The following is a 25,167-nucleotide window of genomic DNA, read 5'->3' as shown; positions in this document are numbered from 1 at the left end:
CCGTGAGGCGTCATAACATCCGATCAGTTAGTGGCTCGGTGCGGTGTCATAACGCATCAATCAGTCGCGTGTGGCGTCATAACATCCGATCGGTTAGCGGCTCGGTGCGGTGTCATAACGCATCAATCAGTCGCTCCGTGAGGCGTCATAACATCCGATCGGTTAGCGGCTCGGTGCGGTGTTATAACGCATCAATCAGTCACTCCGTGAGGCGTCATAACATCCGATCGGTTAGTGGCTCGGTGCGGTGTCATAACGCATCAATCAGTCGCTCCGTGAGGCGTCATAACATCCGATCGGTTAGCGGCTCGGTGCGGTGTCATAACAGATCAATCAGTCGCTCCGTGAGGCGTCATATCATCCGATCGGTTAGCGGCTCGGTGCGGTGTCATAACACATCAATCAGTCGCTCCGTGAGGCGTCATATCATCCGATCGGTTAGCGGCTCGGTGCGGTGTCATAACGCATCAATCAGTCGCTCCGTGAGGCGTCATATCATCCGATCGGTTAGCGGCTCGGTGTGGTGTCATAACGCATCAATCAGTCGCGTGAGGCGTCATAACATCCGATCGGTTAGCGGCTCGGTGCGGTGTCATAACAGATCAATCAGTCGCGTGAGGCGTCATAACATCCGATCGGTTAGTGGCTCAGTGCGGTGTCATAACAGATCAATCAGTCGCTCCGTGAGGCGTCATATCATCCGATCGGTTAGTGGCTCGGTGCGGTGTCATAACGCATCAATCAGTCGCTCCGTGAGGTGTCATAACATCCGATCGGTTAGCGGCTCGGTGCAGTGTTATAACAGATCAATCAGTCGCTCCATGAAGCGTCATAACATCCGATCGGTTAGCGGCTCTGTGCGGTGTTATAACGCATCAATCAGTCACTCCGTGATGCGACATAACATCCGATCGGTTAGCGGCTCGGTGCGGTGTCATAACGCATCAATCAGTCGCGTGAGGCGTCATAACATCCGATCGGTTAGCGGCTCGGTGCGGTGTTATAACAGATCAATCAGTCGCTCCGTGAGGCGTCATAACATCCCATCAGTTAGTGGCTTGGTGCGGTGTCATAACGCATCAATCAGTCGCGTGTGGCGTCATAACATCCGATCGGTTAGCGGCTCGGTGCGGTGTCATAACAGATCAATCAGTCGCTCCGTGTGGCATCATAACATCCGATTGGTTAGCGGCTCGGTGCGGTGTCATAACAGATCAATCAGTCGCTCCGTGAGGCGTCATATCATCCGATCGGTTAGCGGCTCGGTGCGGTGTCATAACGCATCAATCAGTCGCTCCGTGAGGCGTCATAACATCCAATCGGTTAGCGGTGCGGTGTTATAACAGATCAATCAGTCGCTCCGTGAGGCGTCATAACATCCAATCGGTTAGCGGCTCGGTGCGGTGTTATAACAGATCAATCAGTCGCTCCATGAAGCGTCATAACATCCGATCGGTTAGCGGCTCTGTGCGGTGTTATAACGCATTAATCAGTCACTCCGTGATGCGACATAACATCCGATCGGTTAGCGGCTCGGTGCGGTGTCATAACGCATCAATCAGTCGCATGAGGCGTCATAACATCCGATCGGTTAGCGGCTCGGTGCGGTGTTATAACAGATCAATCAGTCGCTCCGTGAGGCGTCATAACATCCGATCAGTTAGCGGCTCGGTGCGGTGTCATAACGCATCAATCAGTCGCGTGTGGCGTCATAACATCCGATCGGTTAGCGGCTCGGTGCGGTGTTATAACAGATCAATCAGTCGCTCCGTGAGGCGTCATAACATCCGATCAGTTAGTGGCTCGGTGCGGTGTCATAACGCATCAATCAGTCGCGTGTGGCGTCATAACATCCGATCGGTTAGCGGCTCGGTGCGGTGTCATAACGCATCAATCAGTCGCTCCGTGAGGCGTCATAACATCCGATCGGTTAGCGGCTCGGTGCGGTGTTATAACGCATCAATCAGTCGCTCCGTGAGGCGTCATAACATCCGATCGGTTAGTGGCTCGGTGCGGTGTCATAACGCATCAATCAGTCGCTCCGTGAGGCGTCATAACATCCGATCGGTTAGCGGCTCGGTGCGGTGTCATAACAGATCAATCAGTCGCTCCGTGAGGCGTCATAACATCCGATCGGTTAGCGGCTCGGTGCGGTGTCATAACACATCAATCAGTCGCTCCGTGAGGCGTCATATCATCCGATCGGTTAGCGGCTCGGTGCGGTGTCATAACGCATCAATCAGTCGCTCCGTGAGGCGTCATATCATCCGATCGGTTAGCGGCTCGGTGTGGTGTCATAACAGCATCAATCAGTCGCGTGAGGCGTCATAACATCCGATCGGTTAGCGGCTCGGTGCGGTGTCATAACAGATCAATCAGTCGCTCGTGAGGCGTCATAACATCCGATCGGTTAGTGGCTCAGTGCGTGTCATAACAGATCAATCAGTCGCTCCGTGAGGCGTCATATCATCCGATCGGTTAGTGGCTCGGTGCGGTTTCATAACAGCATCAATCAGTCGCTCCGTGAGGTGTCATAACATCCGATCGGTTAGCGGCTCGGTGCAGTGTTATAACAGATCAATCAGTCGCTCCATGAAGCGTCATAACATCCGATCGGTTAGCGGCTCTGTGCGGTGTTATAACGCATCAATCAGTCACTCCGTGATGCGACATAACATCCGATCGGTTAGCGGCTCGGTGCGGTGTCATAACGCATCAATCAGTCGCGTGAGGCGTCATAACATCCGATCGGTTAGCGGCTCGGTGCGGTGTCATAACAGATCAATCAGTCGCTCCGTGAGGCGTCATAACATCCCATCAGTTAGTGGCTTGGTGCGGTGTCATAACGCATCAATCAGTCGCGTGTGGCGTCATAACATCCGATCGGTTAGCGGCTCGGTGCGGTGTCATAACAGATCAATCAGTCGCTCCGTGAGGCATCATAACATCCGATTGGTTAGCGGCTCGGTGCGGTGTCATAACAGATCAATCAGTCGCTCCGTGAGGCGTCATATCATCCGATCGGTTAGCGGCTCGGTGCGGTGTCATAACGCATCAATCAGTCGCTCCGTGAGGCGTCATAACATCCAATCGGTTAGCGGTGCGGTGTTATAACAGATCAATCAGTCGCTCCGTGAGGCGTCATAACATCCAATCGGTTAGCGGCTCGGTGCGGTGTTATAACAGATCAATCAGTCGCTCCGTGAGGCGTCATAACATCCGATCGGTTAGGGGCTCGGTATGGTGTCATAACGCATCAATCAGTCGCGTGAGGCGTCATAACATCCGATCGGTTAGCGGCTCGGTGCGGTGTCATAACAGATCAATCAGTCGCTCCGTGAGGCGTCATATCATCCGATCGGTTAGTGGCTCGGTGCGGTGTCATAACGCATCAATCAGTCGTTCCGTGAGGCGTCATAACATCCGATCGGTTAGCGGCTCGGTGCGGTGTCATAACAGATCAATCAGTCGCGTGAGGCGTCATAACATCCGATCGGTTAGTGGCTCAGTGCGGTGTCATAACAGATCAATCAGTCGCTCCGTGAGGCGTCATATCATCCGATCGGTTAGTGGCTCGGTGCGGTGTCATAACGCATCAATCAGTCGCTCCGTGAGGTGTCATAACATCCGATCGGTTAGCGGCTCGGTGCAGTGTTATAACAGATCAATCAGTCGCTCCATGAAGCGTCATAACATCCGATCGGTTAGCGGCTCTGTGCGGTGTTATAACGCATCAATCAGTCACTCCGTGATGCGACATAACATCCGATCGGTTAGCGGCTCGGTGCGGTGTCATAACGCATCAATCAGTCGCTCCGTGAGGCGACATAACATCCGATCGGTTAGCGGCTCGGTGTGGTGTCATAACGCATCAATCAGTCGCGTGAGGCGTCATAACATCCGATCGGTTAGCGGCTCGGTGCGGTGTCATAACAGATCAATCAGTCGCGTGAGGCGTCATAACATCCGATCGGTTAGTGGCTCAGTGCGGTGTCATAACAGATCAATCAGTCGCTCCGTGAGGCGTCATATCATCCGATCGGTTAGTGGCTCGGTGCGGTGTCATAACGCATCAATCAGTCGCTCCGTGAGGTGTCATAACATCCGATCGGTTAGCGGCTCGGTGCAGTGTTATAACAGATCAATCAGTCGCTCCATGAAGCGTCATAACATCCGATCGGTTAGCGGCTCTGTGCGGTGTTATAACGCATCAATCAGTCACTCCGTGATGCGACATAACATCCGATCGGTTAGCGGCTCGGTGCGGTGTTATAACAGATCAATCAGTCGCTCCGTGAGGCGTCATAACATCCCATCAGTTAGTGGCTTGGTGCGGTGTCATAACGCATCAATCAGTCGCGTGTGGCGTCATAACATCCGATCGGTTAGCGGCTCGGTGCGGTGTCATAACAGATCAATCAGTCGCTCCGTGAGGCATCATAACATCCGATTGGTTAGCGGCTCGGTGCGGTGTCATAACAGATCAATCAGTCGCTCCGTGAGGCGTCATATCATCCGATCAGTTAGCGGCTCGGTGCGGTGTCATAACGCATCAATCAGTCGCTCCGTGAGGCGTCATAACATCCAATTGGTTAGCGGTGCGGTGTTATAACAGATCAATCAGTCGCTCCGTGAGGCGTCATAACATCCAATCGGTTAGCGGCTCGGTGCGGTGTTATAACAGATCAATCAGTCGCTCCGTGAGGCGTCATAACATCCGATCGGTTAGGGGCTCGGTATGGTGTCATAACGCATCAATCAGTCGCGTGAGGCGTCATAACATCCGATCGGTTAGCGGCTCGGTGCGGTGTTATAACAGATCAGTCAGTCGCTCCGTGAGGCGTCATAACATCCGATCGGTTAGCGGCTCGGTGCGGTGTCATAACGCATCAATCAGTCGCGTGAGGCGTCATAACATCCGATCGGATAGTGGCTCGGTGCAGTGTCATAACGCATCAATCAGTCGCGTGAGGCGTCATAACATCCGATCGGTTAGCGGCTCGGTGCGGTGTCATAACGCATCAATCAGTCGCGTGAGGCGTCATAACATCCGATCGGTTAGCGGCTCGGTGCGGTGTCATAACAGATCAATCAGTCGCATGAGGCGTCATAACATCCGATCGGTTAGCGGCTCGGTGCGGTGTCATAACAGATCAATCAGTCGCTCCGTGAGGCGTCATATCATCCGATCGGTTAGTGGCTCGGTGCGGTGTCATAACGCATCAATCAGTCGTTCCGTGAGGCGTCATAACATCCGATCGGTTAGCGGCTCGGTGCGGTGTCATAACGCATCAATCAGTCGCGTGAGGCGTCATAACATCCAATCGGTTAGCGGCTCGGTGCGGTGTCATAACAGATCAATCAGTCGCATGAGGCGTCATAACATCCGATCGGTTAGCGGCTCGGTGCGGTGTCATAACAGATCAATCAGTCGCTCCGTGAGGCGTCATATCATCCGATCGGTTAGTGGCTCGGTGCGGTGTCATAACGCATCAATCAGTCGTTCCGTGAGGCGTCATAACATCCGATCGGTTAGCGGCTCTGTGCAGTGTTATAACGCATCAATCAGTCACTCCGTGATGCGACATAACATCCGATCGGTTAGCGGCTTGGTGCGGTGTCATAACGCATCAATCAGTCGCTCCGTGAGGCGTCATAACATCCGATCGGTTAGCGGCTCGGTGCGGTGTTAGATCAATCAATCGCTCCGTGAAGCGTCATAACATCAAGCCTGGTTCACCTGACAAGATAATTAGGCCGAAATCGGACCCGATCTTTCCCTTACGACAATCTTAAGGACGCCCCCCGACAATCGTGATGACGCTAAATATAATCTTATCAGATATTCCTGCCATGTGGTGTGTTAAGAAGGACGTGAGGAGCTAAATGTGACATGCAGCCAATTAGAAAGCGAGGTGTCTGACCTGGGAATGTTCGTGTGTGAAATCTGTTCATGTGTGTTGTTTTTACCGCGTGGGTTAGGGTTAGGGTTTGACGCACACTGTACACACACACGCACACTGTACAACTAAACCTGTCCGATCTATGATTTGTTTTTATCTCCACGTGTGTGGTCTGTCAGGTTTTGGAAACCTACAGATAATTTTAAAATCCTGCGGTAGACAACACTGTGATATAACCGGTCTCCAGTAGATGGCAGTGTTCTATGCATTTTGATGCCAGTTATATCACACGGCCTTAATCACAATTTAACAGACTTTTCGGCTTTTGGAAAAGCAACCTGAGCTTCTTCTGGCATGTTTACATAAAACAAACACAATAACAACGTCTATAAACCCAGAGAATATATTCACGAGAGTTTTAGGCACAATATACAAAGAGTTTAATGCTGTTGTCTGTGTGGAGCCTGATCATAGCATCTCAAATTCATTTCTCCTTTCGTGAACTTTTACCCATAATGCACACCATGTCAATCAATCAATCAATCAATTTTTTTTTTTATATAGCGCCAAATCACAACAAACAGTTGCCCCAAGGCGCTTTATATTGTAAGGCAAGGCCATACAATAATTATGTAAAACCCCAACGGTCAAAACGACCCCCTGTGAGCAAGCACTTGGCTACAGTGGGAAGGAAAAACTCCCTTTTAACAGGAAGAAACCTCCAGCAGAACCAGGCTCAGGGAGGGGCAGTCTTCTGCTGGGACTGGTTGGGGCTGAGGAAGAGAACCAGGAAAAAGACATGCTGTGAAGGGGAGCAGAGATCGATCACTAATGATTAAATGCAGAGTGGTGCATACAGAGCAAAAAGAGAAAGAAACAGTGCATGATGGGAACCCCCCAGCAGTCTACGTCTATAGCAGCATAACTAAGGGATGGTTCAGGGCCACCTGATCCAGCCCTAACTATAAGCTTTAGCAAAAAGGAAAGTTTTAAGCCTAATCTTAAAAGTAGAAAGGGTGTCTGTCTCCCTGATCTGAATTGGGAGCTGGTTCCGCAGGAGAGGAGCCTGAAAGCTGAAGGCTCTGCCTCCCATTCTACTCTTACAAACCCTAGGAACTACAAGTAAGCCTGCAGTCTGAGAGCGAAGCGCTCTATTGGGGTGATATGGTACTATGAGGTCCCTAAGATAAGATGGGACCTGATTATTCAAAACCTTATAAGTAAGAAGAAGAATTTTAAATTCTATTCTAGAATTAACAGGAAGCCAATGAAGAGAGGCCAATATGTCCACACTAAAACCTTCAAAATTAGTGCATTACTTTAAAACTAAAATATATCTGATATTTTCACTTTATAAAACTTCAGACGTAACGTTTATTTAAATAACTTGTCCGGTAGTTTGATTAAAATTCTAACCATAAGTTAAAACTGTATGCCTCTGGATGACTTGGGTGATATTACCAACATATTAGTATGGAGTCAAAAGAAATTATTATTTTTTTTCTTTTCTATGACCAGTTCTCCTTTGTCTGCAGAGGATAGAGCAGTTTATTCTGGAATCAGTTCTTCTCTGGTTGTGGAGGATAGAACTGCACATCTACTACAAAAAACGTTTGCAAAAATGTTAGCGGTCAAAAAATTATCGGGCCAAAACTTATCGGAAGATAATTGGTCCAATGATAGTTTTTAAAATTATCTGAAAAGCTAATCTGATAATGAAAACATTATTGTTGTGTGGGCCGCTGAAGAGGAGGTACTGCTGGCCCACCACCACCAGAGGGCGCCCTGCCTGGAGTGCGGGCTCCAGGCACCAGAGGGCGCCGCCGCCTCACGGGAGCAGCCTCGGTGACAGCTGTCACCCCATCACCTGAGACAGCTGACGGCAATCATCAGTGGGGTATATCAGCAGGACGGCATCTCCACCTCATTGCCGAGATATCGTTCTACCTGGAAGGTAATATTCTCAGCTGACTGCTTGACAGTAACCTTTTGTGACTTTTGTGAGTGATAACAGACCCTTTTTCCAACGAGAGGTGGAGGTAGCTTTCCTGCCGTGTGGATTACTGGGTGCAAACGCGCCCACCTTTAATTGTGTTTTTGTTCCTCGCCAGCAGTACCAGGTCCGACACGCGGAGGCAGTGGCCACCTGGGAGTTCGGGACTTGGCGGCTCCAGTATACCCGGGGTCCTGTGGCGGAGGAAGCCGTGTGGTACCGGTCTTACCTTGGAGAGGCGTCTCCTATCTTCGAGCCTGCCCACACGACACTTTTGTAAATTGACTGTAGTCCATTTCTGTGATTGGTTGTATTCGTTGTGCACATTCACAACAGTAAAGCGTTGTTGTTTGACTTACTCCATTGTCCATTCATTTGCGCCCCCTGTTGTGGGTCCGTGTTCCTACACTTTCCCAACAATTATCTTCGATAATTAGCATTTAGCAGATTAGCAGAACTGTGACCACCACTGGGTTTGGGGAAATATATATAAAACTAACACTAATCCAATATTTTTGTTGCAAAAGAAAGCTATAAACATTCTGTAACAAATCATATTGCAAGCCAACAAATCCATTGTTTGCCTGTTTACACATTGTAAAATTGTTGGACTTGGTTGATGACATCACAATACAAATAATGTATAAAGTATGTATAAAAAATGTATAAAGTTAAAAATAAACTGTTGCCACAACAAGTCCAGGATCTGTTTAAACTTAAGGACTCCAGTTACAGTTTGAGAGGAATCTTATTTTTTGATAAATTAAGGATTCAAACGACTGAAAAAAGTCATTGTGTTTCTGGTAAAGGTGTTAACATCTGGAATAACAATGAATGAATGAATGAATGAAAACTGTTTATTTCGAACATTTGATACAACAACAATTACAAGATAGATCAGTAAAGACAACAACAAAAAAGTTCCTACTGTGTACCCAACATGTCCGAAAAGGGGAAGGGTGAAGCATCAGCTTATTTATCCCTACCCCTTCTTCCCCACAACCAGTAATACCCTTTGCCACATATACACATAGATTCCTACACACCTAAACCGATATCAATATATATATATATACACATACACATACATATATACATACACACATATACATACACATATATATACACAAACATAAATATACACCTACACATACCTACTTACATACAAAATACTATATATTTACAAGCCGAAGCAAACAACAAAAACACCCTAACCCTCATTACCCTTCCTCCTCCCTATACCCAGAAAAAAACATATTTTTGTACCGCTGTTTGAACTGGTTCATGCTTGGACATTGCTTGAGCCCCACTCCCAATCTGTTCCACATCCTCACCCCACAGACAGAAATACAGAAACATTTTAATGTTGTTCGTGCCCACTGATGCTTTAAATTAAATTTCCCCCTCAGACTGCAATCCCCTGATCTGTTAAAAAACATATTTTTAATATTTGCTGGAAGTAAATTGTTTATTGCTTTATACACGATTTATACTGTTTGAAAATGAACCAAGTCTGTGAATTTTAAGAATTTGGATTGTAAAAATAGTGGATTTGTATGATCTCTATAGCCAGTATTATGAATAATTCTTATAGCTCTTTTCTGCATTACTGATAGTGATTGTGTTGTACCTTTATAAGTATTACCCCATACCTCTGCACAGTACTGTAAATATGGTAAAACCAGTGAGCAGTAAAGAATGCGGAGTGAGTTGTGGTCCAGAATATGTTTTGCTTTGTTTAGAACTGAAATGCTTCTTGACAGTTTACTTTGTATATGTTTTATATGAGTCTTCCAGTTTATCTTATCATCTATTATCACCCCCAGAAACTTATTTTCATGTACCCTTTCAATATCTACCCCCTCGACTTGTAACTGAACCTGTATGTCTGTATTACAATAGCCAAATAACATGTATTTTGTTTTACTTAAGTTTAATGATAATTTGTTTCTGTCAAACCATATTTTCAATTTTCCCATTTCTATACTGATCTTCCTCAGTAACTCCTGCAAATCCCCCCCTGAACAAAAATGCTTGTGTCATCTGCAAATAATACTAATTTTAATATTTTGGAAACATTGACAATATCATTTATATAAATTAGAAACAGTTTTGGACCCAATACTGACCCCTGTGGGACGCCACAAGCATTGTCCAAGCATGATGATGTATATTCCCCCAACTTCACAAACTGTTTTCTGTTACTTAAGTAGCTTCTCACCCAGTGCAACACCAACCCCCTAATCCCATACTGTTCAAGTTTATTGATTAATATGTCATGATTAATTGTATCAAAAGCCTTTTTAAGGTCTATAAATATTCCAACTGAATGTAATTTGTGGTCTATGGCGTTTGTAATCTCCTCAACTGATTCTATTAATGCAAGTGATGTTGAACTATGTGCTCTGAATCCATATTGACTATCAGTAAGTAATTTATGTTTATTTATGAATTTGTCTAATCTATTATTGAATAACATTTCTAATAATTTGGAAAATTGTGGAAGCAAAGAAACAGGTCTATAATTTGTGAAGTGGTGTCTATCCCCAGTCTTATACAGCGGCACAACCTTAGCTATTTTCATTTGATTGGGAAATTTACCGGTTTGAAATGATAAGTTACAGATGTATGGTAATGGTTCTTCAATCCATTCAATGACCTGTTTTACCACCACCATATCAATTTCATTTAAATCGGTAGATGTTTTATATTTACAATTATTCACAATGTCTATAATTTCATTTCCATCCACTGCTGTGAGGAACATTGAACAGGGATTTCTTTCTATGAGATTATTATCCCAATCCTCAGGTTGGGAATCGGGAATTTTTTCTGCCAAGCTTGGTCCAATATTTACAAAAAAATTATTAAAACCGTTGACTACCTCATCCTTATTTTCCTTCTTGACATTATTATCAATGAAATACTGAGGGTAACTCTGTTTTTTATTACCATTTTTGATAATGCTATTTAATATATCCCATATTCCTTTAATATTGTTTTTGTTATTATATAATATGTTACTATAATATTCCTTCCTACATACCTGTATAATATTAGTTAATCTATTTTTGTATTTCTTATATCTATTTTCTGCCTCTTTAGTCTTTAGTTTTATGAATTCTCTATACAGTGTATTTTTCTTATTACATGCATTTCGTAACCCTTTCGTCATCCATGGTCGAGCTTGGATTTTTTGTTTTCTGTAGTCTTGTTTAATTGGACAATTTTTATCATATAATGATGTAAATATTTGTAAAAAAGTTTCATATGCACTATCAACATCACTTTCACTGTATACCTTTTCCCAGTTTTGCTCCTGTAAATCCTTCTTTAGTGTGTTCATGTTTTCCTCTGTCCGCACTCGCCTGTATTTTATTTTCTCCTCTGGCTGATTCCGCCGATGGTTTCTATTATAAACGATGAAAACTGGTAGATGATCACTAATGTCATTGATTAATAATCCACTCACAGTGTTATTCTCAATATCATTGCTGAATATATTATCAATTAAGGTGGCACTATGGGATGTAATTCTGCTTGGCCTGGTGATTTTTGGATATAAACTCATACTGTACATTATACTGATAAATTCATCTGTTATTTTATGCTTATTTGGATTGAGCAGATCAATATTTAAGTCACCACAAATGAACACAGTTTTTTGATTAGTTTTTGAGAACATTTTTCCCATACAGTCAGTGAATGTTTCAATACTAGATCCTGGTGCTCTATATATACAGCTGACTAATACATTTTTGCTTTTTTCTTCACATATTTCAATAGTTATACATTCTGATAAGTTATCAATCACAGTTGTCATATTGTCTACTATTTTATAATCCATGTTCTTATCCACATACACAGCCACTCCTCCTCCACTCTTATTTTTTCTGTTTACACAGTTAAATTCATATCCATCCAGTTCAAAATCCATTCCTTTATCTTCATTGATCCATGTTTCTGATATAGCAATTATGTAAAATATTTTTTTAAACTGACTTAAATATTATTTAATGTTGTTAAAGTTTGCATATAGACTTCTGCTGTTGAAATGGATTATTGATCATTTGTTATCCGTTTTAATGATCCGATTAAACTGTTCATCTGTATAATAGCAACAACTGTCATTGATATCTGAGAAGAAATTATTGTCCGGGTCTATATCGTGCTCCAAGTCCAGTACATTGTGGTCTGTGTATTTAAATGTTCTCAGTTCTACTTTTCCATGATCAGCAATCCTTTGAGTTATATCCTTCTTGTCTCCAGATGTAGATGAATAGGTAGTAGATGAATAGGTTCCTCTGGTCTGTGTCATGGTGTTGTGATGTGTTTGTGTCCTCATACCTTATTGGTCATATTTGTCCAGATCCTCGCTTTAAGAAACACTATTGTTCATATTTGTCCAGCTCCTCGATGTTCCTTATTGCCATGACTTTTGCTTGTTCTGGTGACAATATTACATTATTAAAGTCCTTGGTAATTTATTTCACACATTTTAATTTGTTTATGCCATTTCAAATACAAATAAAAAATTCAAAAGTTATCTTTCTTAAACTCAAACTGAAAGCAAATCTCTACAACTTGATATAAATTAATTAGTTCAGCTACAATTTGACAGAAAGTACAATTGAGATGAAAGCCCAGATTTGATGTTTTGGTGAAGGAAAATTTTGTATTTCTTCATAACTGATGCAAACAAAGTCCAAGACATATTCAGTGGCTTGGAAATGTTCATGTTTCCATTTCCTGACTTGTTTAAAGAAAACTGGCAATAAAACTGTTTCTGTAACAGCTGAGTGGATCCTTGTCATTTGATTGGTGCTTCGTATGTCACATGACATGGATTAATTCATCCCATTTGTGTTGTATTGCATTTAGAGTGCAAATTTGGTTCCATACATTTGGTACCATTGCACTCTGCACACACATGCGCACACATATCCTCCTGCACACACAAAGCAAATCCACTGTGCTGTCTGGAGACTGTTGGCAGGAAGTTGCAATGAAAATCTGGACTCATTTCTGACATGATTTTTTTCACTGCACTTAAGATGTACACAGTCTTTTTTTGGTAGTACACACACACAAACACACAAGGGCCGACCAAGCTGCATGTGTGCACGTGCACAGGGGACAACGACTCTCCCGAGACATAATTTGACTGAGCTAACTGACGCTGCTTGTAAGACACACACACACACACACACACACACAAAACAAATCCACTGTGCTGTCTGGAGGCTGTTAGCAGGAAGAAATAATGAAAAGCTGGACTCATTTCTGATGTCTTTTTTTTTTTTTTTTTTGCTGCACTGAGAACGTACACAGTCTTTTTTTAGTAGTACACATGCATGCTGACCCGGTTGCGTGTGTGTGTGTGCGTGCGTGCGTGCGCGGGGGACAATGACATGATTATTTGAATGAGCTAACTGACGCTGCTAATTTTTGTAACACACACACACACACACACACACACACACACACACACACAAAATTCACTCTACTATAAGCCCGTCTGGATGCATCAAGAGCTGTTCAAATGAAAAGCTGATTTTAGGCTGGACTGAGGAACTACACAAAGTTTTCTTTTTTTTTTTATGGAAGTCTGAAGTCAGTGCACAATTTGGACTTTAGCAGCAGTAGAACACCAAAATGTAAGTCCCTTTTCTGTTGTTTATAAATTAATAACATAACAAATGACAAGGATCTATTTTAGCTGTTATATAAAACAAACAATGAATGTTTGTATATTTTTTCAATGGAACGAATATTTAATTCAGTGAAAGCTGGAACAAACTTGAGGTTTCAATTCAATTTTTCAATTTCAATTTTCAATTTATTTTCATTTATATAGCGCCAAATCACAACGGAGTTGCCTCAAGTCACTTCACACAAGTAAGGTCTAACCTTACTAACCCCCAGAGCAGCAGTGGTAACAAAAAAATTCCCTCTGAGGAAAAAATCTCAAGCAGACCAGACTCAAAGGGGTGACCCTCTGCTTGGGCCAGCCTGGTGGGGCTCAAAGTCCAGGAGGGTACGGGCTGGATATGTAGGAGGCAGACGGCTTGTCAGTGTGAAGTTCTGTCCTTCTGGAGATGTGCTGATTTTTCCACATTAACTGAATCACTGCAGCTGCCAGGACTCGATGCTGATCAGTTTCTGGTTTTATGAGGCCCTTTTGGAAACTTGATATTTTACAGTGTTTACAACTGATCTCGATCATTCAATACTATGTCCTGTATCACAAAAAGGCAAAAAGTGTTTTTCATACGGCTGCTGCATTGGGTGCATGTGGGTAAGACAGACCTTACCTGGTTGCTATGGTTACCAACATTAATGTCAGCTCAGATGAGTCAGTTGAACTTTTTAAAACTGCACATAGTACAAAAAATAAAACATCGCACCAGATGTGAATCTCTTCTCTGGTTCCTCGTGCACTGGATCTGGTGGTGTGGATGTGGTTGCCTGGATCTGATGGTCTAGATCTGATGGTCTGGGCCTGGTAGTCTTGATCTGATGGTCTGGACCTGGAAGTCTGGGTCTGATGGTCTGGATGTGGTTGTCTGGCCCTGGTAGTCTGGATCTGGTGGTGTGGGCCTTGTTGCCTGGATCTGATGGTCTTGATCTCATGGTCTGGATCTGGTGGTCTGTATCTGATGATCTGGACCTGGTCTTCTGGATCTGATGGTCTTGATCTGATGGTCTGGGGCTTGTATTCAGGATCTGGTTGTTTGGATCTGATGGTCTGGATCTGGTAGTCTGGATCTGGTGGTCTGTATCTGATGGTCTGGATGTGGTAGTCTGGCTGTGGTAGTCTGGATCCTGTGGTGTGGGTCTGGTTGCTTGGATCTGATGGTATGGGTCTGGTAGTGTGGATCTGGTAGTCTGGGCCTGGTAGTCTGTATCTGGTGGCCTGGCTGAGGTCCTTCAGCAGAAACGGTACATTATTGTGGTGCTGCTCAGGCATCAACGTGGGTTTGTTTAGATTTTTCCCATTTCTTGTTTGTGTATTTGTAGTTAATTAATAATGAGTCGTTTTGCGTCTTTTCCCTCACATGTCTCTGACAGACAGTCAGTATGAAGTGGTCCATCCCATCAGAGTGGATGCCAAAGGTCGCTTCCTCTCCAACATCCTGTCTTACCGCGCCAGTCGCGTCCGTCGGATGGCGTCAGAGGAGTCAGCGTCAGAGCGAGTTTTCTACCGGTGGTGGCACGGCGGCCACAGTTTACACTTCAACCTCACCCTCAACCCAAACCTGCTGGCACCGGGTTTCCTGACAGAGAGGAGGCACGGTGGCTTGGCCGGAGCCAACATCCAGCCCGCCAGATCGTCCCGGTGCTATTTCTTAGGTGAAGTGTGGAACGAGGCCGCGGTAAGAGGGACTGCCGCCATAAGTACCTGTCATGGACTGGTGAGTGGACAAGTCCTCCAGGATGGGTCTCATATGAACTGGTTTATCTACTAATATCACATAATTGCAATTATTTCTGTAGCAAAAACATGCATTTTGTATTTTCAACTACTATATATATATATATACAAGGTCTGTTAGAAAAGTATCCGACCTTTTTATTTTTTTTTAAAACCATATGGATTTGAATCACGTGTGATTGTGTCAGACAAGCTTGAACCCTTGTGCGCATGCGTGAGTTTCATCATGCCTGTCGATTGCTTCATTCGCCTGTGAGCACGCTTTGAGTGAGGTGTGGTCCACCCCTCTCTTCTATTTTTTATTGCGAATAAATGTCTGAATGATTTGGATCTTTGCTGCATCAATTTTTTTCCAGAAACTGTGAGAGACCTCCAGGTGGACACTGTTCAAAAAATTAATATGGCTTTCAGGGACGATTTTCTGGGGATTAAACAGATTAAGGAGTGTTACTGCCCCTTTAAGGATGGCCCACAACTGCTGAGAGCGCAGCGCGCTCCCAGCGCTGATGGACAGGCTGACACCTCGCACAAACAACCAAATCATTTCCAACGTGAAAGCTTTGTTGATCCGGGACCTCGTCTGACTTTCACAAAAGGGCAGAAGATGTGGGCATCAGCACTTTTTCCGGCACATTCCACCGTTACAGTTGTTTTTTTTTTCATGGAAAAAGAAGCCGAGGGACGCGCCACCGTGCCGCTCTTGACGCGGCACAAAACCACCTCGGTGTTCGTCTCTCAGCAGAGCCGGCCCAAGGCATACGCCAACTACGCGGTCGCTTAGGGCCTCCACGCCACCAGGGGGCCCCGAGACGTTGTGATAAAAAAGTAAATATATACATGAAATTAAAATAATATTGAATAATTTAAACGAAATTGTATTACACCCGAAAAAAATAAATTCATTTTGACTAAATACCAGTACTAGATTAATTGATGCCTCCTGTTGGCTGCTGCCACCGTTGGGCAAATTTAGATGCACCGCTTGGGTCAGGTGGTCGATGATTAATCGTGAGGAATGAAGTGAGTGTAAGTCATGTCTCAGAAAAGAAATCATCCTTCTGGAGCGGAGAAAAGAAAAAAGAAGTTGGAAGACGAGAAAAAACAACAAGACAAAGGTAGGTTTGCATGTCCAATATTACAATTTTTGTTGTCATTATTTGCGAAATGCTCCGTTCGTTTAGTGTAAAGTGCTTTAGGTGTCTTAAAGTCAGAGGCGATTGCTCTAAGACTGCAGGGGAAGCTCAGCTTCCTCTAAAATGTCAAAAAATAAGTGATCAAATATATACTGTTGTGTGTACATGTCATTGACTAAATATGCGCTACAACGCGCTCAACTTTTGTTCAGAATCAGCTTCTTATCACTGGTAACGACGCGGCTTTTCTCTCACTCAAACCCACAGCTTCACAGCGCTTTAAACAGTTTTTTTTTTTTTTTAGCCAATTTTATTGACAATTCAAGAACAAAATAATTGATAACACAAAAAAGAGAAAGAATATATACAACATAAATGGCATTTCACAAATAAGAAACAATTTGAATATTGCCACAACAGGCAACAGAACTGAAAGATGACCAGTATACAAGTAAAGGACATATAGAAATAAATTAAATTTTACAAAAAAAATATAAATAATAAAGAAAGTAAAATAAAAAGGCAAATAAAAACAATTTAAACTAGGGGTTTTCTGATAAGTTCAATTCGTTAAACAAACAATGCAGTTCCATGGCTTGATTTTTGTTCATAAATTTCACAGATGAGAAGTAGAGGCAGAGTTCCTTGTGAAAAGTGGAGAAGGATGGTTTTGTCTTCAGGAAACAGCACTTGTGAATGAAGAATTTACCCAACACAATTATTACATTTAGAACACTCTCAAATTTCTTTTCTTTTCCTAAAATACCAAATATGATGTCATATTTTGAAAAATCAATTAAGTTTGGGATTCTAGGAAAAAGCCAGTAATTCACGTCATCCCACAAAGCTTTTGCGTATATACAATCATAGTGATCAGTTGACTCAATTTCCCGTTCGCAAAAAGAACAACTGTTATCGTCAAAAGCAAATCGGTGTCTGAGAAAATCTTTTGAAGTATAAACATCTGAAAAAGTTTTGAAGTGTACTTCCTTAGCTTTTGGGGGAATTGGAAGTTTTATATGTGAGGGCTATAATTATGTTTATAAATTAGTCTCCAGTACAATAAAACTTGCTGGTGAAATGATGAAAGTTTATGGGTAATTTCCGAATGTCAAAATCACTTCTAAGTAATAAGCTAACTCATCCCATTTCGGAAAATATTTTATTTGGAATATGAAACCACAGGCTATTTTGATTAATCAAGAAAGACCTGAGCCAATTTATTTTTAAAGTACCGTTAAGGCTATCGAAATCTATATCTTGTAACCCCCCTTCTTCAAACTGTTTGACTAAATTCCCTTTTCTTATATAATGAGTTTTTCGTCTCCAAATAAAGTCAAAGTTCATTTGATTAATAGATTTAATTGCTGACTTAGGAAATCCTAGTGTATATGCCGGGTAGACCAGTCTGGAGATACTTTCCATTTTTGTGATAAATATTCTTCCCAGAATGGATAAGTCTCTCTGTGACCAATTATTTAAATGACTTTTGCATTTTTTTAGTTTCTCCCAAATATTAAGATTTTCAAGTTCAGTCTTATTTTTAGTTATATACATACCTAAATATTTGACTATGGATTTTATAGGGATGTTAGATGCATTAGATAAAGTACAGTCTTTTAGAGATAGTATTTCACACTTGTTTAAATTCTATTTTAATCCTGAGGCTTCTGAAAAAAGATCAATAATTTGGAGGAGTTGAGGTATATCGTTTAGATTATTTAAAAAAATGGTTGTGTCATCAGCTAACTGGCTAATGGAAAGCTTTTTACCTAGTACAGCAATTTTACCAAAATTAGCATTTTTTATTTGTATAGCAAGCATTTCTGCTGCTGCAGTGAACAACAGAGGCGAGATTGGGCATCCTTGTTTTATACCTTTGTTAATCTTAAATCGTTGTGAGGTGCCATGAGGAAGACATACTGAGCTATTTGTATCTTTATAGAGTAATTTGATTACATTAATAAAGTTATTTCCAAATCCAAAGAGATCTAAAGCCAGAAACATAAATTCATGCTCTATCATATCAAAGGCCTTATAGAAGTCTAGGAAAAGTACAAAACCTTCATTTTCAATTAGATAATTATAGTCAATCAAGTCCAAAATGAGGCGGGTATTATTGTGAATAGAGCGACCTTTTAAAAACCAGATTGAGTGTCAGAAATAATTTGGGATATGCCTGATTTTAACCTGTTTGCAAAAATGTGGGTTAAGAGCTTATAGTCATTATTTAATAAAGTTATAGGTCTTAAATTATCCAGAAGAGTTGGGTGTTTCCCGGGTTTAGGTATGAGTGTGATCACCCCTTGTTTCATAGTATGTGTTAAAGAATCCTTTTCTAAAATTTCTACAAGCATTCCAAAAACAAGGGCTTTGATATGATCCCAGAAGTATTTGTAAAAGTTAGTGGTTAATCCGTCACAACCTGGGGCTTTGTCCTTGGATAAAGCACCTAATGCTTTATCTAACTCTTCGGGAGTAATTTTAGCTTTGCATATTTGTTTAAGATTTTCATTAATTTTAGGAATAAAGTGTTGAATAGATTGGTAGAATGTCTCAGCCTTAGGTTTTGAGTATGAGGAGGAATATAGGTTGCTGTAAAAGGTAAAGATCTCTTTGGATATTATTTGAGGATCTGTGCATAACTGATTGTTAATTTGTAAACTATTAATTGCATTTCTTTCTTGTCTTATTTTTTCCAGCCTACAGAAATATGCTGTACTTTTCTCCCCCTCCTCTATCCACTTGGCTTGGGATCTTAAATATGCACCTTTCGCTTTTTTAGTATATATCTCGTCTAAATTACATTGTAAAATGCTTCTCCGTTGTTTGTCCTCATTATTAAAAATAGTTTTGGAACAAATATGATTAAGCTCTTGAATAATTTCTATTTCTTTTTGTTTCATTTGGTGTGCTTTCAGCTTACTATGTTTAATTGAGATTTGGCGTACTTTAAATTTAAAATAATCCCATTTTTCTGCAAAAGAATTTGTTTTTATCCGATGTAATAAGACCAATTTGTTCAATAATTTCGTTATTAAAATTTTCACTGGTGAACAATGATGAGTTAAATTTCCAATAACCTCTGTTGTGATGTTTTTTCATTTGAGATGTGATATTAAGTAGTATCAAACAGTGATCGGTTAAAGGAGCGGCTGAAAATTCAGCATTTACAGTTTTTTGCAAAAAATTGTTTGAAATTAGCCAAAAATCAATATGGGATTTAGCTGTTCCATCAGGTTTGAACCATGAGAAGGACTGAACAAGTGGATTAACCAGCCTCCATGGGTCTATTACGTTAAGATCTAAACAAAGGTTTTGTAAAATTGAGTTTATATGATAAGATTGGAATTTGGAAGGAGACCTATCTAGCCAGTCGTCATACACCATATTAAAGTCTCCACCCAGTATGATATTATTTGTAGAGTATTGGAGTGATAGATTTTTAAGATGATTGGTAATTTCCACTAGAAGTAGTTTGTTTTGAGTAATATTGTTATAGCCATAAATATTGCAGAGGATCAGAAAGTCATTTTCCATTTTAAGTACACAAATTAGCCAGTGGCCCCGGTCATCTTTCCTATGAGTTTCTGTTTTATTATGAAGGTTCTTAAATAAAAAAGCTACACCAGCTGATTTGTTGGTACCATGACAAAGAATTACTTTTTCTCCCCACTGATTAGACCAAAAACTTTCATCTGCTTCAACAGAGTGTTTCTTGCAAGAAAATACAGTCAGTTTTGACATTTTTACAAAACAGAAATATTGATTTTCTTTTGACATGGTCTCTTAAGCCCCTAGTATTTAAAGACACACAATTGAAATTAAAAGGAAAAGTGGACATAAATGAAATTATAGAACAAAGTAAATAAAAATCGAAATTCTCACGTAAAAGTAGAAGTGTATGTAAGCTTGAAACACTGAATCCCTTTAACAAAACTAGGAAAAAAAAACAGTAGACCTCCAAAAACTTAGTCAAGTAGTAACATTTCAAACAGGTTTGTAAACAATAGTTAGGGTTAGTTTTGGTTAATAGTTTTAAATCTGCGTATTTGAACTTAAGGCAAATAGCCTTTGAAAAATTAATTAAGTGCAACTTTAACAGGAAAATTATCTATGTATTTTATTAAGATACCTTATTACATTTTATTTGTTAATTCCCCCCCTTTCCAGTAGTGCATTGATGTTTTGGATAGCTGTATAATTAACCAGGGAATACCCGAACTCCATTGATATACCCGACGTGCCCTCGGTAGTAGACGTTCTTCCCCTCTGCTCTGGCTTGCTCCATTTTTGACCAGGCTGCAGCTCTTGCTTCCTGGTCTAGTTTGCAGAAGTCTTGAAGTATATGCCCAACTCCTTGCACGCGCTGGAGTTCTTGGTCAGCTTCCAGAAGGCGTCACGGTGATGTCTCATGGTGAATTGGATTATTATTTGACGGTGTCTCCCCTCATCTCTTCTCCCCAGGCGATATGTGGTGTCCACAGCGCTGTCCAGTGATGATGCCCATTGTGGTGCGATCTTGCCCAAGATGTCGATTACTTCTTTGCGTGTCTCTTCTCCCTCCTTTTCTTTTAGGCCCTGGATTTTCAAGTTCCAGCGACGCTTGTAGCGCTCTAGCTCCAGTATTCTTTCTTTCAGCTCCACATTTTCTTTGGCAATAGCAGGCATTTCTTTTTCCAGGTCAGCTAGTTTAGTTTTACAGTCTTTTATATCAGCTGCATTCATTTCAACTAGCTTGGAAATGTTAGCCACCATTATCATGTTGTCACGTAGCTGTATTCCAAATCCGTCAATTTTCCTTGTCAACTTGTCAATGGCTTCTACAATGGAGTTGTTAGTATCTTCATTTTGAGCTACAACTACCTTGTTAGGCGGCGTGGGAGCTTTGGTGGGTGTCGGTGGAGTTTTCCTTTTAGTTGACGACAGTGAAACATCCATTGTGTACACGTGGTCAGACGCTGAGGAACTTTTGGATGCCGCTATCTTAGCTGCGGCTTCGGTTTTTTCCCGCGACATCTTCTTCTTCTCCAAAAAGCACTTTAACTGGTTGAGAAAAAAAAAAAAAAAAAAAAAACTTGAAACTCAGAAGTGTCTCAGAAGTGATGAATAAGATCAGAAACCTGTTTGTTGGTCAAAAAAGGTGGTCTAAATTGGAAAAACTGGGATTAGTGCACGACAGTTTAAATAAAGTTGCCTGCCCGGGCCGCCATCTTGCCGGAACTCTGAGCGCTTTAAACAGTGTGGACGCTGAGCGACACAAAGACTGCAGCGAAATGAGACGAGTCATTGGATAAATGCTGGGCTTTGTCCCGCCCATCGGACGCTCAGTGTGTCTGGGGGTCTATGGGGCAGTGGGCGGGCCTCGGCCGGCCCGGACACTCAGCTTCTGCATGATGATTGGATGATCTGTCTGAGGCTGAATCCCTTTTTGATTGACAGTGAAATGAGCGAATCAGCGATCTTTTGGTGTAAACATCCGTGGGAACATTTTTTAATTTTCATTCTGTTCTGAGTTGAACCGGAGACTTTCCTAATCCTCTTAACGGCATTTTCTTTGTTAAAAACAATTAGCAACAAATCGAGCTTCTATTTCTGGTGTTTTTTTGTAGCTGCTTGTGTTTGCAGACTGACTTCTATCACTCTTTCTGACTTCTATCACTCTTTCTGTCTTCTATCTCAGTTTCTGTTCCTACCGAGCAGCGGGTGCTGCTGAGCTCCTCCACCGTCACAAAGCGCTCACAGGCGGACAAACTTCACACGAGCCTCGCGCCAGTCCCAGCTAGCGAGCTAGCTAGGTAGCAAGCTGCACATAATGGCAGACAATTTGAATGTTGGACCGGATTTTGACGAAGCCATTTGATAGTCTTCCTTACGAAGAAAAACTTAGAGTTAAACAGCAGGACAGATCAACTCCTCAGATTAATTTGGTGCAAAAGGAAAAGTAGCTCAGCTCTCAAAGGTTTTCAGGCCAAAGTTAAAGCAACAGCCCCCAGGTCAATGTTTGTGTATTACTATGCACAAACATTGCTGTTATGTTGTGGATTTCTATGTTCATTTTGGAGATTATTTAAGTATTGTATTTAATTTTGATTACAACTTTATTTTTGGTAAGATAATGTGAATGTCATTTGATTCTATTTTGTATTTGGATATTGAACATTTTGCACATCTGAAAGAAATTAAACTATTTAAGTGTTTCCTATAAATGCAGTCTCCTGCCTGCTGATGTTACTTTCAAATAGTTAAATTAATGAGCCATACTTATACATCACTCTGTATGTAGAAGTTAATTAAAACGTATTTATGAGTTTGCTACCCCTTTAAGGTTAAAAACAAGAATGACACCTGTATGATGTAAGATAACTACAAATAATGCTAATGATTGTGGTACGTTACACATATAACAGTGTAGTCTATGGAATAATGAGGCATCTGGTGCTGAGGTGATGGTAGGGGGGCCCCAAATGAAATTCTGCTTAAGGCCCCATAAAGGCTTGGGCCGGCCCTGTCTCTCAGGACGGCTTTCAGACGGATTCCGGTTGCTTTTCTGTTGTGTGAATATCTGAGAAATTGAGCTTGAGCTGGACAAGCCCCAACATGTCCTGTGAGGCTTCATCACGGCGTTTCTTTTCGCCATGCAGCTCCGCCGCGACGCGCAGAATTCCTCCGCCTTTGTTCCTCTTTCCATGACAAAAACTCCTGTAACAGTGGAATGTGCCATTCATTTCTAAACTGGACGCTGTCTTGATCCGGTATGTCCTCTGACTAGCACAGGAATTGTGAAAAGACGTGGACATCAGCACTTTTTCGGCACATTAAGACAGACGTGCAGAGGAGTTCGGCACGTCGTGGTGCAGCCACTCGGCGCAAAGAAACGTGATGAAGCCTCACAGGACATGTTGGGGCATGTCTAGCTCAAGCTCAGTTTCTCGGATATTCACACGACAGAAAAGCAACCGGAATCTGTCTGAAAGCCATCCTGAGAGACCAACACCGAGGTGGTTTTGTGCCGCGTCCCTTGGCTTCTTTCCATGAAAAAAAAAACTCCTGTAACAGTAGAATGTGCCGGAAAAAGTGCTGATGTTCACATCTTCTGCCTTTTTGTGAAAGTCAGACGAGGTCCCAGATCAACAAAGCTTTCACATTGGAAATGATCTGGTTGTTTGTGCGGGGTGTCAGCCTGTCCATCGGCGCTGGGAGCACGCCGCGCTCTCAGCAGTTGTGGGCCATCCTTAAAGGGGCAGTAACACTCCTTAATCTGTTTAATCCCCATAAAATCATCCCTGAAAGCCATATTAATTTTTCGAACGGTGTCCACCTGGAGGTCTCTCACAGTTTCTGGAAAAAAATTGATGCAGCAAAGCTCCAAATCGTTCAGACATTTATTCACAATAAAAAATAGACGAGAGGGGTGGACCAGTGCTCTCTCAAAGCCTGCTCACAGGCAAATGACGCAACCGACAGGCATGAAAAAAATCACACATGCGCACAAGGGTTCAAGCTTGGCTGACGCAATCACACATGATTCAAATCCATATGGTTTTTTAAAAAATAATAAGGTCGGATACTTTTCTAACAGACCTCGTATATAGCCATTTTTGTCCAGTTTTGGAGCACCATCAAACCAATTAGAAACCAGCTGTCATTTTAAACTGGATTAAAACTGAAGAACAAAGTGTATTACATTTTTATTTCTCTTTAACATTATTTGTATGCATACAAGGATTTGGACGACTAATGAAAACCACTAGTCGGGTAACATTAGTCACCCACTACTCAGCGATGGAATTTGACATTGAATGAATTTCGAATCTAATCAATTTTTTTTCTAATCAGTTTTATTTATATAGCACCAAATCACAACAAACAGTTGCCCCAAGGCCCCTTATATTGTAAGGCAAGGCCATACAATAATTACGGAAAAACCCCAACAGTCAAAACGACCCCCTGTGAGCAAGCACTTGGCTACAGTGGGAAGGAAAAACTCCCTTTTAACAGGAAGAAACCTCCAGCAGAACCAGGCTCAGGGAGGGGCAGTCTTCTGCTGGGACTGGTTGGGGCTGAGGGAGAGAACCAGGAAAAAGACATGCTGTGGAGGGGAGCAGAGATCAATCACTAATGATTAAATGCAGAGTGGTGCATACAGAGCAAAAAGAGAAAGAAACAGTGCATCATGGGAACCCCCCAGCAGTCTACGTCTATAGCAGCATAACTAAGGGATGGTTCAGGGTCACCTGATCCAGCCCTAACTATAAGCTTTAGCAAAAAGGAAAGTTTTAAGCCTAATCTTAAAAGTAGAGAGGGTGTCTGTCTCCCTGATCTGAATTGGGAGCTGGTTCCACAGGAGAGGAGCCTGAAAGCTGAAGGCTCTGCCTCCCATTCTACTCTTACAAACCCTAGGAACTACAAGTAAGCCTGCAGTCTGAGAGCGAAGCGCTCTATTGGGGTGATATGGTACTACGAGGTCCCTAAGATAAGATGGGACCTGATTATTCAAAACCTTATAAGTAAGAAGAAGAATTTTAAATTCTATTCTAGAATTAACAGGAAGCCAATCTTTACAGTGAAACTCAAATGTGACATTTATTTTAACAAATATAAGCACAAAATCACTAATACAAAAAACAGCACTAGCACGAAGATTCCTGCATTCACAGACGCAGTTTGAGGTGACTAACTCACCTGTCGAGCGTCACACAC

The 25,167-nt window shown here is 42.2% G+C and overlaps 1 protein-coding gene across 2 annotated transcripts in view; it reads left to right on the top strand.

The window, feature by feature from the left end:
* LOC117521670 (A disintegrin and metalloproteinase with thrombospondin motifs 7) overlaps nucleotides 1-25,167 on the top strand; it is a 220,760-nt gene that overhangs the window by 20,557 nt on the left and 175,036 nt on the right. For both annotated transcript variants that reach the window (XM_034183002.1, XM_034183010.1), the window contains exon 2: nucleotides 14,968-15,311. In XM_034183002.1, the coding sequence (XP_034038893.1) occupies nucleotides 14,968-15,311 (344 nt within the window). The remainder of the gene's footprint in view (nucleotides 1-14,967; nucleotides 15,312-25,167) is intronic.

This window comes from Thalassophryne amazonica, chromosome 2, assembly GCF_902500255.1.
Source record: "Thalassophryne amazonica chromosome 2, fThaAma1.1, whole genome shotgun sequence".
NCBI lineage: Eukaryota > Metazoa > Chordata > Actinopteri > Batrachoidiformes > Batrachoididae > Thalassophryne > Thalassophryne amazonica.
Note: the sequence above shows the minus strand (reverse complement) of the source record. Positions and strands in the feature narration are given on the sequence as shown.